The sequence below is a fragment of the Ochotona curzoniae genome, unplaced genomic scaffold (assembly GCF_017591425.1).
Source record: "Ochotona curzoniae isolate NIBS_2020 unplaced genomic scaffold, NIBS_Ocur_1.0 contig_2754, whole genome shotgun sequence".
NCBI classification, from domain to species: Eukaryota; Metazoa; Chordata; class Mammalia; order Lagomorpha; family Ochotonidae; genus Ochotona; species Ochotona curzoniae.
The window spans coordinates 32,742,811-32,757,747 of NW_024465582.1; the positions used below are offsets into that span (position 1 = coordinate 32,742,811).

Sequence of the window (14,937 nt, forward strand, 5' to 3'; positions counted from 1 at the left end):
GTTTCAACTTGGCATTCTTCTATCAAATACAGGATTTCTCTGAAGCCCTTTATCTCTAGAAACGGGTGGAAGTTCTATGCAAGTAAAATCTATGAAATGAAGATGAGGTATCTGAAATGACCAAAGGCTTTGTGCCAGCCCAGCATCTTAAATACCCAGCTCAGCTCAGCATCGTGCACCAGCTAGAAATAAGACAATGGATCCTTGGGATGACTTTTACTGTAATGGAACTGTATGTTCCAGTCACTCCTGGGTCATTAAGTAGCAATTGTCAGAAACCGTGGACGGAAAAAAAGATAAGACATTAGCTCAACTATCTGGGAGACAGCTCTAGGCATCGTACAAGTCCTTGGTGCTTGGTAAAACGGTTCTTTTCAACAGCCCTACATGCTGGAAAGTTTTGGGGCAGGCCGAAATCATTTCATTTTGGCACTACCATATAAGTATATGAAGACATGCCATTTTAGTTGCATAAATAAAACAGGCAGAATAAAACTAAATTTAAAAGCCCAGGCCTCCTTGGATCAATTAATCTAATCAGAAACTGCATGATAAAGGCACCTAATTACTGACAAGGAAGGATTGTGCACCAGTACTTAACATGAAAATAATCAGAGGAAAAGTTCAGCAAGAAGTCTCGTATAGGAAATTTTGATTATAGAGAACTAATTTATATGCAGTTTTCAGGAGAAGTGGCACATCAAATGAAATTAGGAGAAAGTCCGTTATTGCTTGTTTTCGTGGCAACATAAAGTCTTCGGAATAGCGACCATGGTGACTGTACTACCAGAGAGGTGGAGGATCATTCTCCTCTGTGCTTTCCTTTACCCCGTCAGCGCAAATAACCACCTGCATGGTACCACTAATCTCTAGCTGGTGGTCAGCAGGTGAACACATCCTCGCTGTTTCAGAACCGTCAAGGAAAAAGAGCCAGTTAGACAAGCAGTACCAACCAATGGAGTTAGACATTATGAGTGTAGAGGTATAGAGAACTAAATAAACAAATCATATAACAGTAAAACCTAATGTGTCCAGGCATCTGGGAAGGCCACCCTGAGAAAACAATTTGTCAGCAGCCGAGTTTTGAAAACTGAGGCAATACCTACATAGAGACCACTGTGCTTAGACGGAAAGGAAAAGTGTATATATAGGAAGCCTCTGCCCTCTTTACAAAGAACTTAACTATATCTGTAACTTAAACTAATAAAAAAGGGAGTGAAATGAGGCTGTAGACACAAGTCAGAATCAGTCCTTGCAAGTCTCTTTTTGAGGTGTTTAGACTTCCCCTAAGGTCAGTGGGGAACCACTGATGGATGGAACCAGTGTGATCTCATTTGCATTTTGCAAAAACAGCTCTAACCTGACCGCCAGGTGGAGAGTCACCTGAACTAGGGCCAGGCCTGGAGGAGGCAGGTGCCACCTGGGAGACCAGCATATCCGCATGCAGGCAGTTTGCCTATGCTAGGCACCTTCAACGGAGCTCCTGCACCCTGGGAACGTTTTCGCTGTACCCAGAACCCATGTTGTATACAGGTGGCCCTTCATCCCGCCAGTGAAAGTCCCAGAAAATTCACTGTCGTAGCAGTCGATGTCCAAACAGAAATGGCTCCTTACGTATCCTTCATCTGGTAATGTAGTCCGTTACTTTTGTGATATTTTCTCTTTTGCCCAATGGTTATCCTGACTGTTAGAATGCAGCCAGGAAAATCCAATCTTGAATTTGGCAAAGCTAAGAAAAGTGAACAGGATGCTACTGGTCGCTGGCCCCCACGTTTGAGCCAAATGCCAGTAGCACAGTCCGCAAGGGTGCTCCAAAAGCTAAGTGCCTTGAATTCTTTCCTTTGTTAATGCACTTGAGAGGAACACTGAGGAGAAGGCCGTGCTCTATTGGTTCACTCCTCAGACCCTCACAGGGACCAGGCCCAGGTCAGGCCAAAGCCAGGAACTCCTTCAGTCTCGCATGGGAGTGGCGGGAGCCCAGTAGGCCAAATGCCGGCTCCCACCTTGTGGTGTTGAACCAAAGATCCACGTCTAGTGTCATTGTCTAGGAAGTTTTTAAATTATGTTTCATTGAGAGGTCTTTTTTCTCTTCATCTTAGGTTTATGTATTCATGTGAAAAATCAGAGATACAGAGAAGGGGGAGAGACAGGAGAGAGAGAGATCTTCTATCCACTGGTTCATCCACTAGTTGGCCCCAACAGCGGGGGTTAGGGCAGGCTCCTTGAGGTCTCCCGTGTGGGTGGCAGGGTCCCAAGCACCTGGGCCAACTGGCATTCAAGCAGCACTTCGCCACTTAAAACCACAATGCCAGCCCCTTTAGTTTCCTGTATACTCACAAAGACATTTTCAAGTGTGCAAAGTCACACCACTAAAAAGTGATAAAGTTTAATTTTAAAATACTGATTACTTTTGAAGAAAACACATCACAATGTCAGCAATGAGTATTCTGAGTGGTGAGCAGGTGGTTTTTTTTAAAAAAAAAAAAAAAAACAAGGTTTATTTAGTTTTTATTGGAAAGAGATTTACAGAGAGAAGGAAGAAACATCTGTCTGCTGGTTCACTCCCAAATTGCTGCAACAGCTGGAGCTGGACCAATCCAAAGCCAGGAAGCCATGAGCTTGTTCTGGGTCTCCCTCCTCCACTGCTTTCCCAGGCCACAAGCATGGAGCTGGCTGGGAAGTGGAGCAGCCATTACATGAACCAGTGCCTATATGGGACCCCAGCCCTTGGAGGTAGAACATTAGCCACTGAGCCACTGTACCAGGCCCAGGGAGCAGCTGTTGTTTTACTTTCCTTTTTTCAGTATCTCTACGGTAGCCTTTTTATCATAAAGCAGGTACAGTGAAGCTCATATTTTTATTTCATGACTTATTTAAAAGCAAAAGAAAACAAATGCTTTTGTTTAAAGATTTTGGTCCTAGAATCCTACTGGGAGCAGTATGGTGTTTCTGAATACGCTCTCAAGCCTTTGTGTGCACTGTGACTCCATTCTCCCCGTGATCCACATTTGAAACTGTCTTTCACATGGCCGGTCACTTGTGAGGACTGAAGATTTTAGTGTTGAATTCAACATCCCAACATCCTCCGTTGACCCTTGACTCTTTCGTGAAGACTTTTTATGAAGAACTTCTACAAAGCACATTTTCTGTGTTTCAGAAGCCTGTTTTGGAAGGTATTCCCAGCAATGGAACTAGTGAAACAAGAGAACATGATTAGTTAAAGTTTGCAATTCATACCAACAGCTCTCTAATTTTTTGCCCACCTTCCAACAGTCAAATTTGTTAAATGAAGAATGCCATATGTTGTCATTGTTTTGGTTGCGACTCTCCATACCTTCGTGAATTACTCCCTGCCTTGTGGATAGTAGAAGTTGTATAAACATGTATTTTTAAAAGTTGAAATGTCCCCTACATAAGCAACTTTATGTTCCTAAAATCAGAAAACCATAACCTGTCTCTGTGGGAACAGGTGTGTGAAAATCCAAACGGGACAATATCTAGGTTTATCCATGTAACTGCATCTGGAAGGCAATGTTTCCTTTTTCTTTCAAAAGCAAAAGGTTTATTTCGTTTTTCTACCAAGTGTAAGATTTTTAAATTAACATTTGTCCAGCAGAAAGCTGAGCGGCCTCATTGTTGTTTCAGACTCTGGCACTGCTGAACCAGTTCAAATCTAAGCTCACTCAAGCAATTGCTGACACTCCTGAAAACGACGTTTCTGAAGCAGAGGTGGAAGATGATGAAGGCTGGTAAGGACTGGGGTATCTTTAACTATGAACAGACAGGCTTGCAGTAGACACTGCACAGATGTGTCCGCTGTATCATCCTTTTTCTTTTCCTCCCGGAGTTCTGCAACATCATTATCGGACCGTGTCACCCTTTACTTCATTTCAGTTCAATATTAAGTGAAATCAACATATGCGGTGTTTAGTAAACAATCGCCTCCTAAGTGAATGGTGTTTTCCCAGCACCGTGCTAGCCAGCAGAAAATACATACAAGATGCATGACGCTATTTCTGCCCCAACTTTCTCATATTGTGAAAAACAAACAAACAAACAAACAAACAAACAAGATTCATGTGAAACAGCTAGGATACAACCTTAGAAGGCATCGGTCATTTTCTCAGACTTTTCTCACAAACACTTTCAGATTCCGTAATCTTATTTCATAATCTTTCTCACTTCCTGTTCAAGTTTATGACCTGCAGGATCCTGGCAACATGTACATTTTATCTTTATCTTTGGATATTTTTCAGCTTGTAAACGCACTGATAAGACATAACGAAATTAATGACATATACTAGTTCTTCGCTTAGAACTTTATCCTATACTAGCAAAAAAAAAAAAAAATTAAAAGAAGAATTGTGTTTTCTCCTCTCACACCCCTGTGTCCTCAAGTTGACTTCTCTTGCAGTACTTTAGGCCTCCCCACACCTAGCTGCCTGCACCTCCCACTGCACCCTGGCTGGAACACAGTGCTGCAAGCGAGCCAATGTCTGACCCCCGCACATGACTCACCCTCTGGAGCCTCCCGGCCATTTCATGTGCCATCACCCCAGCCCAGAGCGCTAGCCTCCATCCTCTCCTGCCAGGCAGCACCTCCCCCTGCTGCAAAACCATGTTCAAAACTCCCAGACTCCGGGAAGCCAATCAACAAGATTTGTCAAGCACCCGCAACTGGAAGGTGGAGGAAAGGGGGCTGGATTCACATTAAAAGCGACATTAAAAAAAAAAAAAAAACGCTTAATAAGAAAGCGTATAAACAAGTAAGACTCTGCACCTGTATAGAGCTCAGGAGGTCTGAGGGCATCATGGTTTGTGTGCGATGAGTAGCTGCCTGACCTGGGACCCTGAAAGCAGTTGCATATTTCTCCACTAATTTATACTTTCCACATGATCTGGGTTAGGATGCCAATTTTTATAAAACCCTCCATTTCTTACAGCAGGTGTCTCTGACTTTTGCATGTGCATAGATATGCATGGAAGTTACTTGGAGGCTCCGTCTGGTCCCTTGCCAGGGGTGCAGGCTCAGGAAGTGTTGATGGACCCGGGGAGATAAATGCATGTTGCATGCCAGTTTCTGTTTTTTTATATGATCGGACAGGTTTAGTTTTATTTTGGATTCCTTTGAATGCCTCAGAATATCTTTCAAAAATGTTTTAGGTTCAACCACCACACACACAAGAAAATATTTTGCCAAGTCCTCCTCCCCTTATTTTTGAATCCATATGCAGTTTTTAAGGAAATATGACCCATGTGTTTCTGATTCATTTACACTTAACTCATCAAGACGATGTTTTGTAAGAGCAGTTTAATGCCCAATACGTTGTTTTTAACCTTTTTATGAGCTATTTAAGTCCTTTTTTATTGAACAGGAAAGTCACCAACAAATTCAAGGCCCAGAAGTTTCATTTGAGGCTCAATAGCCCACAGGATTCAAATTTGCTTTCAACTTGGCACGACCATTTAACTTTCCAAGGTTCTTGCGAGCCCCTTGGTTCGAAGAACTCTCATTTTGCAATTCTTGTTATTTTCAGATATCAACTAGGTGTTTTTGAGGGAGGCAGTCTTGGTTTTGATGGAACTTGACCATGCAACCAATATTCTAACATCCTTATTAGGAAGTTGGACAAATGGGGAAATTTGACCAGATTGGCAGCGGGGCGGCGGGGAGGAAAACACTAGTCAACAAACAGTAGTGGCGAATGCTCCAACTGAAGAAAATAGCAGTGATTAAAGAGGAGCAAGTGTGTTACAGGTATCATCAGCCAGGCTTCGTGGAGTTCATTTTTGCTCGCAGTTGTCCTAAACGGAAAGTCCAAGCTAGACACTGTGCACCTCCAGAATGTGTTGTTATTGTTTGTTTTATCTGCAGCGTACACTACATCACTGCATTGTATCCAAAACAGTACACAGACTCATGTAAAATACACATTGCCATCATATAAAGGCTTCTTAGTAAACATAAACCACTGAATTATTTTAACCTGGTAAGCAGCATCATTGCTGTTCATAAACGAACCCCTTCAGTTTTATCCAGTCTCTGGGGACTTAGATCCTGTCTCATAAAGTATATTCTACTCAGGGAACAAGTCTTATATGCCAGATGATTTATAACAACTATTATGAGTGTGTGGCATGTGCCTGTGTGTTGTGCATAAATTACATGGTTCCCAGACGGTTTTGTAGGTCACGGTTGCCATTCTTCTAAAATGTCAAAGTCAGCCAGCACTGTACTCCACTGTCAGGGTCTGTTATCTGAGGTAAAAACGATTGCTTCTAAGACATTTTTATGTGTCCGCATGAGTGGCCACACATTGAGGGATCACTTTCATATTCTGTCAAGATAGAAACCATTACCAATTTGTTAGGTTCTCTTTTACTTGGCAAATTCTCCGCTTCACGTTGTTGGCTGAGCTGCTGTATTGGCATGGTCCACGACAGCCATTTGGGTACCATTCAGCAGCATTCTACTTTTTATGCAAAATAATAATACTGCTAATAATAGAATTTAAAAGGACAAAGGTGGAAAGAGGAGAGAAAGAAAAGAAATATCCCAGTCTAAACAATGTGTACAGTGTTTGGTAATTAGTCCCAGATTTCACTAACTAGGCATTTAAAGTCTTGTTAATAGAGCTAAAGTGTGTGATAGACATCTTTCACTCAGTAGGATTCTTCCTTTTTTCTATTATAGATGGCCAATAGTTGGTGACAGTTTAGTTTAACAGTTAGAGGAGTCTCTGTCCCACTTTATTCCCAAGTCCTTTGATGTCACAAACCCTTCCTCCAGCAGGGATTGTATAAAGCGGAAGAGACCTTCGGCAGGCACCATCAGTCTGAGGACTCATGGGACCAGGCGGATGGAGGCTGTTTCCCAGTTTGGGTGTCTTTAGGTAAAACCTGCTTAGTTCCCCCAAAAAGGGTGTGAGAGAGCTGTGCCTAGCAAGGCAGTGGGGAGTCTTACAAAAAAGGAAAGTGCTTGCTCATTACACAACAGTGTCAGCATTTCCAAGGAAAGGGAAAAATTATACCTCCCAGAGTAGATTATAGACCTGTCAATAAAAGATACTCACTGCTATGCTCCATTGAATACTTCTTTCCAGGTTGTTAAATTTACAATTAACTTAAGACGTCACAGCAAAAAGAAAAAAAAGTGTGTATATGTACACACACACACATACATATATACACATATAGATATTAAACAGTATGAGGGTCTGCCTTCAGCCCTGTCTCATCTTTCCCATCCTCTACAACCTCAATACCACTTTCTTCTGTCATACCTACAATGTTCAATATGACAATAATTAGAGAAATACTAACAATTACATGGTTGCCTTGAGAAAATACTTGTCAGTTATTTCGTCGGTTAAAGGCTGTTCACTGCAGAAAGATCAGAATATATAAGTAAAAATATGTAAATTTAAAAAAAATGGGATCTCAAAGATAAATGCCGCTAATTTATTTATTCATATGAATTTTTTTCTTGATACTAATTCTGTGAAAGTATCTTCATACTATTTATATATCAATTTGTCATTATAGATAAAATATTTTAAGCAGAATTGAAATCACCTACTACTATAGTTAAGTTATTCTTCAGCAAGACTAGTCATGTAATATTTTGATTTATAATTTTTCTGTTTCATATTCTTGCCTCGAAACAACCCTGTTACATGATGGTCCAAAAAAAATGTTTTTCAAATGTAACTTGAGCTTTATTTTTTTTGTAAGAAGTTATTTATTTGAAAGGCAGAGTTGCACAGAGAGAGGGAAAGACAAAACCAAAGATGTTCTGTCTGCTGGTTCACCCAGTGGCTCCAATAGCTAGGACTGGACCAGACCCAAACCAGCAACCCAGAGCTGCTTCTGAGTGCCCCACATGGGCACAGGGGCCTAAGCCCTTGGGCCATCCTCCACTGCTTTCCCAGGTGCATTAGAAGAGAACTGGCTCAGAAGTGGAGCAGCCAGACCTTGAGCTGTCACTCCTATGGGGTGTCAGTGCCACAGGCAGCAGCTTTACTTGCTGTACCACAACGCAGGCTCCAGTATCTCACAAGTTTACATGACTGTGTTGTTGAATATTTAGGCTCTTTCTAGTTTTCATTATTATAAACAAATCTGAAGTGGACATCTTTTTTGTCTTTATCATTAGCTATTATCTCAGGATAAATTTCTAAACCTGGAATTGCTTAGTTAGTGAACATGCATGTTAAGCTTCCAAAAAGTATTTTCAAATGTTCCTCCCAAAATATCACCCCAATGTATATTCCCAAATAAATATCATTGCATGCTTGACTTTTGGGCTGTTAGCGTTTCAAGCATGAATTGAGGTCCTCTGCAGTATTTAGTGAGCGAGAATAACACCTCAGATGCTGTGTAATTTGGAATTTGTAGAAGCAGGTACACATGCAGCCTGGTAGGTTTCTGTTTTAATGCCACTGGGCAGGATTGGGGCGGCCCCCCTCTCTCAGGGGTCTCCTCACTGAACAGTCTTGCTCTCAGCTTTGAACACCTCCTCACTTAATCCTGCTAGCGCGGCCGTGTCTGAATTTATTTTTGTTTTTAAGTTTTATTAGTGCACCTTGCCTTGTGTTGAAAACCAGGTTTCTGCATCAGTCAGTTGATTTCTACTGGAGATTGGTGTTCTAAAGACCAATATTTGGGTCAAAATTTTTAAAGCCATCCTCTGGAGATAGATAACAAGGACCAGTTTTCTCTATGTCCAAAACCATGACATTGTAATAATACATATGGAAAAAAAAGATTATTTATTTTTACACTCGGCCAGTGTCATATTCTAAGATGGCATTCGAGAGCACAGCTTTGTCTCATTGCCTATACTGACCAAGCTTTAAAACACCCGTCACTTAATCCCTACTGTGATCTGTGGGTAACTCAGTGAAGGGTGCAATGACTGCCACCAGATGTTTACAGTACAGCTCCTCACTATACTGAAGCAAAGTGTTGCCAGGAAGGACGGAGGTCATAGGAGGCAGCGTATATCCAAGCCTTGAATCCCTGGCACTCCTGAAAATTACTAAGAACCTCAAGGGGTGTTGTTTATACAGATTACGGTAATCAATATTTCCATCATTAGAAATTAAAAGAAAGAAGCTTTGAATCTCCTTAAAATAATGATATACTCATTACATGTTAACATACATGAAAATAATTAGATCTACAGAACAGAAAAATGTAGTGGGAGTGATATTGTCTTCTTGATCTCAAAAGTCTGGCATAAAAGGAATAGTTTGATTTTTTTTTTAAAGATTTGCTTTATTTATTTGAAAGCGTTAGAAACGGATGGATGCATTCACTGGTTCTTCCCTAAATGGCTAGTGTGAGCACAGCTTGGCCAGTCTGAAGCCAGGAGCCAGGACCTTCCTCCTGGGTCGTTTCCCACATGCGTGCAGAAGCCCGAGCCATCCGGTGCAGCGGCCATCCCCTGCCATTTTCCCAGGCACGTTAGCAGGTTGCTGGATCAGAAGTAGAGCTGTCAGGACACAAAACAGCACTCGTCCAGCATGCCAGCGCCACAGGTGACAGCTTTACCTGCTGTGCCACAGCACCAGCCCCAGAATGGTTGGATTCTAATATCTGTTCGTTCTGTCTATTTTCATCTCATATATCATAGATTCTCTGAAAAGTCCCTGAAGAGGAGCATGACAAAGCCCACCCAGTGGCCACTGGGACCTGACTGGGGTTCTCTCCCTTTGTTTAAATTCTCAGAGTGTTTGGTGTGCGCTTTAGGGCCCTAGCAGTGTCTTTACAAGGTCTCTCTCCATATCTTCACCATCTCTTTATCCCTTCCACTCCCCGGGGCTTCCCTTTTCCTTATCTCCCTCTGGACCATGGGAGGTTGACTTCTGTGGGTCATGCCCTGAAGCTAGCTGCAGCTGCAACCCAATTCAGGTCCTCCTCGTGGTGGTAACCAAGCCAGAGGAGAGCCACAGAGCTGTACTGCACACCCTGGGGGCCACAGCTCCTCAGGGAGTTAGCGCCAGAACGCCTCCTTCCCTCCTTTGGTGACCTGCATGTCCTCACCACTGCTCATCGTGGCACATCTGCATGACCAGCTCGGACTCTCTCACCCAGCTGTGCAGATGGCGCTACCTGTTCGGAACTTTTCTGCTGTATTCGTTCTTAGTAATTGTCACTGAATCCTCCTTAGAGTGGGCTGTGGAAAGCGCTGTGCTCTGCCCGGTGTCCCCGGCTTAGGGGAGCATCCTCACGTCACGGCTACGCGGAGGCTGAGGGGTACGGAGGTTCGGGACCCGCTGTGCCCTGCCCCCACAGTCCCCTGACAGCCTCCAGGAAAGCCATGCCCGTGTGAGCTGTGCTGAAGGGCTTCCTTTGGAACCCCCCTAGGCCTGAGATTCACATCCCTCTTGCCTGGTGTGGACCGGAGGCCGCTGGGGCACAGAGGCAGAGCAGGCCTGGAGGTGGTGGGGCTGCTGGCAAGGGGCACAAGCCTCCGCAGGGACCCGATCATTGTGAGCTGTCCAGGGGCTCTGAGGGCCCCAGCTGAGAGATGCTTCAGTAGAGGAGAATATCTGAAGCCTTAAATCAAGTTAATAAAACATGTTTGGCTCAATTAATCTGAATGAAGCAATACTGGTAGTTCATAGGGTCAGAAGGAAAGCGTATTTTGTTATAAGAGCTTGTCGCTAAATAATCTTTAAAGAACTTGATCTGTTTTTTATACACTGGTTATAAAGTACTGCTCCTCCTTCTGCCAAGACTAGGAAGCCCCCTTAAATAATAAAATTTCCACTAAGTGGTGCAAGACATACACTCAGCTCTCAGCTTTGGGGGAGTAATAGTAGTTTTTCAGTAGTTACCTGTAATTATGCCATATGTATTCTTTATTAGAGCTCTAAAAGTTTTATTTAGTTCAATGCCAGCCTTAATCCACACACTTCTTTTATTTCCAGCCTTAGTGGTACTGATTGTTACAATTTAGATAAGTAATTGTTTGTACTCCTTAAACTGCTATTAGCTTACAGCCCTATCCCTCCTTATCAGTTACGAATTCTGGGTAGGGTTTTGTTTTTTGTTGTTGTTGTTAAGATGTGCTCTGAAGCAGGTAGGAATCATGGCAAGTAGCATCTGTCAGTGGCATAAAAGCCACAGCACACTGGTATGACACAGCTCATCCTGATAGGTCAGACTGAGTCCATTTGAACATTTTGAAGGCTATTTTTATTTTTGATGTAAATTGTGAGGTTTGGAATGTAGAATAAAGTGGATATGATACTTATTCCTGTTGATTTGTAGTCTACTATCCCAAATGAGATAAGATAGGTTTCTAGTTAGAACAGATACTACAAGTGAATTATGAAGTGCCTGTACAGTCATTTGGCAAGAAATCTTGCGTTCACAAACAACTCTTTAACTCTTCTAATATGGTTTAATCCTTCCCAGTGTAATTTGGAACTGTTACGCTCCTGTTGCCTAAGAAGGAAGTTGGGGGTCAGTGGTCAGAGGGTATAGTCAGTCGTGACCACAGGGACCCTCGGAGAGTCCGCTGCAGTGCCTCTTCAGTATTTGTTAAGAAGTGAGGGTTCTGCACTCGGCAAACGTTTGATCAAGTTTGATTCCTTAAGTCAGTTCCCTGCGTTAAAAGGAGTGAAATCCAAATGTTGGAAATGAACAAAGGTGCTGTACTGCAAGTGGCATCTTGATTTTTAGAGGGTTTTTTTGGTTTCGACATTTCTGAAGTTGCTTTCATGTCAAATATCTTCTTTTAAAATCACTTGTTCACTATATTTCTAGCCAAGTGACAGTTTAGAATAGTTGACGAGATCATGCGAAATGGCAGAATAGGAGCCACTTACACTTAACTGCAAAGTAAGCAGGCTTCCTTTTCAAGCCTGTTTGTTCTGACTCTTCTGCTAGTAAACCAGATGTTTGCAGTTCTGCATGTCAGGTGTCCTGCCAATATTTGTCCTCTCTCATCTCATTTAACCCTTACACACAGTGAGCAGGACCCGTCGATGAGGGACTGTGGTAGATTTCTCACAGCTTCACCAGATAACTGGTTGCATTCCCATTTTCCCATTCTATAAATGAGGAACTGAAAGAAATTGGGTGTTTGGCCCACAATCACATAGCAGCAAATGATGGTGCCACCTGGCGCACTTCAGAAGCGCTTTTGGCATTGGGAGCAGCAGCCTCTGCCAACAGTGATTGAAGCAGTGATCATCAGAAATGCAGGGGGATGGGGAAGGATCAGTTTGACTCTCAGCAGCCTCTGGTCCTCTGCAGTGTCTTCTGGATGTCATGTCACAACCTTTCCCTCTCTCTGCTTTCACTATATTATCAGAATTTTACACATCTCTTTTGATGACTGCATACTTTTCCTTTGTGAACATATAGTTTACTTAACCTGTGTCCTTTTTTGGAAAAAGGTACCCTATTTTTATCATAAGTCCTTCCTTAATGACCTGACCTGTGTTTAAATATTTGCAAATTTATTGTGATTTCCAAAAGAAGTATAGTGCTGACTCCGTCTATTTTAAGCTATAATTTAAAATGAAAAAAAAAGTTATCTGTTCACGTCAGTGGATTTTAATAATTAGATACACTGATGAAAATACTATCAAAATAAAAAACAGCATGTAGATCACCACCAAAAAATGCCCTCATGAGGGCTCTTTGCCAGCTAATCCCCACTTCAGATCAGCAAAGCATCAAGTCGCAGTGTTGCCAGATCACCTTCCAGCAAGATGAATCATTTCAAGCTGCATGGCAACCTGTCTGATTTCTGCTTACACTCAGTGTTATATGAGTGTGTGTGTACTTGTAATCTATTGTGTGCATATAGTAATCTTTGCAAATGAATACCTTGAGCTTGTTTTTATTTCTTTGTTTACTAGTAAAGTTGAACCTTTTCAGTATGTTAACTGGACAGCTATGTTCCATTTTTACGTAGCTGTTAATTGCTGAGTCTGTAATGTTTACATATGTCTCGGTGATGTATAAAGCTCTTAAATGTTAAGGATATTTATTGTTTCAAATATGTTCGCCAGTTTGTAATTGAGTTGCAGTTTGTTTATAGAGGTTTTGTTTTGTTGCATTGCCAGATTTGCCCATTGTTCCTGCATGCTTTCTGCCCCGTCTGTAAACCCACGATTACATAAAAACCTAGTTTCTCCAATATTTTAACAGTTTTATTGTCTTATCATTAATTTACTTCAAAAATTCACCTGCATTTTGTTTGATATTGTGTATTAGGACAGTATTGTAGCTTTGTTTTTATTTTTCCAAACTGCTCCACACCATGGTGCTCTGTTTTTCACAGATATAAAAAGGGTCTTTTGTTTAGGTCAGTCTTACTATTTTACATTGGATCTTGTTTTGTTTTGTCTTCTTTTTTTACCTTTCCCTTTACTATAAATAACTCATGAGTTGATTCTTAGAGCAACAGAATACTGTTTACTGTCTGGTAAGGCAAGTTGGGCCCTTCTTGCCCTATGCCTATATTTCTGCTTATGTGAAGCAAGAATGTGCTGCATTCTTATTTTCTTTTGGCTGTCCACACCTGGAAAAAGCTTAAACAATAGGCCATGGAATCAGTGAAAAGGCCCCATTATTTAACAGGTGGCTGCTACCTGAATTGCAGCCCCAGCGCCAAGAAGGAAATAATTAGTCTTTAGACAGACCCTTCAAAGTAATGGAAAAGATCGCATGTGGAAAATAAATAGCATGAGAAATAAAAAAAGAATGAAGGCTACCATGTTTGATTGCTGTTCTCTGGGAAAGGTATATAAAGGTTTTTATGAGAAGTTTGATCCGAAGTTTTTCCATCTCCTTGGTATACTTGACCGAAAGCACGAGGAATTAACACAGTGGCAGAATAGAATGCGTTCTCTAATCCTGCTGCGGCGTGAATCTGTAGGACCTCTGTGGCGGCCACGCAGGTCACAAAATTGTCTTCCAAACTGTTTGTCAAGAAGCTTTTCAGTTCTGAATTATTTAATATCCCTTCTCTCTGATACTAGCACAGATAATCTATTTGAATGTAATCTTAATGTTCTCTTCTAGATGTAAAATTTGGCTGACCAAGATAAGTAAAATGTTGGAACTGAGCCGCTGTCTTAGTGGAAATAGAAGTTAAAGTGAAAAGCTTTGTTTCACTGAACATGTACAAAGCACTTTTAATCCTATGAAACATAAATTATAAACTCGGTTAGTCCTAGAAGCTAGCTGTTGTGATGCCCACATTCTATAGGCAGAGTCCGAAGGATAGCAACATTAAATGACTCAGTCAAGTTTTCGTAGCTGAAAAGTGGCAGGCCTCCGACATAGCCAGGCATGCTGGGCTCCATCATTATGCAATCTCTTTTCAATAGCATTCTCTCTTGTTTATGATTTTGTATCACTTATTTGTAGTATATTTTCCGCTTAAAAAAAAAAAAAACATTGCTGGCTGGCTTATCTGGTGGAATTTAATGGCTCAATATTTCATGACTATTTCATGACCATCATAGTTTCTGCCACCTAACAATTTCTCTAATTTGCATATTTTCAATATTTTCCAATAAATCACTGTTAGGATTTGTTTTGTAAGTGTAGTAAAAAGGGCCAAATAACACCAAGATTTTAGTAACTCTCAAAAATCTTCTAGCCTTCATTAAGTAGTGGAAGATATTAAACTCATATTCTTAATATTGTATTCCCTGCATTACTTGAGAATTAAAATTTAGAAAGTTACCTGGAACCTTGTTTAACTTGACAACAAGTTGATGCCACATTTGCCCATAGTATTTCATTGGAATATAAATAGCAGAATGGTTTTGAATATGGGATTTAGAACTGAATTTGAATCCCAACTTAGAAATTTACCAGCTGTGTGATCTTGGGCAAATTGTATTACCTTTCTATCCCTGTTTTTGAAAGGATAAACTGAGGATAATAGCAGTACCATTTCGG

At 41.4% G+C, this 14,937-nt stretch overlaps 1 protein-coding gene across 2 annotated transcripts in view; it reads left to right on the forward strand.

Moving 5' to 3' along the window:
- CWC27 (CWC27 spliceosome associated cyclophilin) overlaps nt 1–14,937 on the forward strand; it is a 202,829-nt gene that overhangs the window by 173,176 nt on the left and 14,716 nt on the right. For both annotated transcript variants that reach the window (XM_040977600.1, XM_040977599.1), the window contains exon 13: nt 3,646–3,749. In XM_040977600.1, the coding sequence (XP_040833534.1) occupies nt 3,646–3,749 (104 nt within the window). The remainder of the gene's footprint in view (nt 1–3,645; nt 3,750–14,937) is intronic.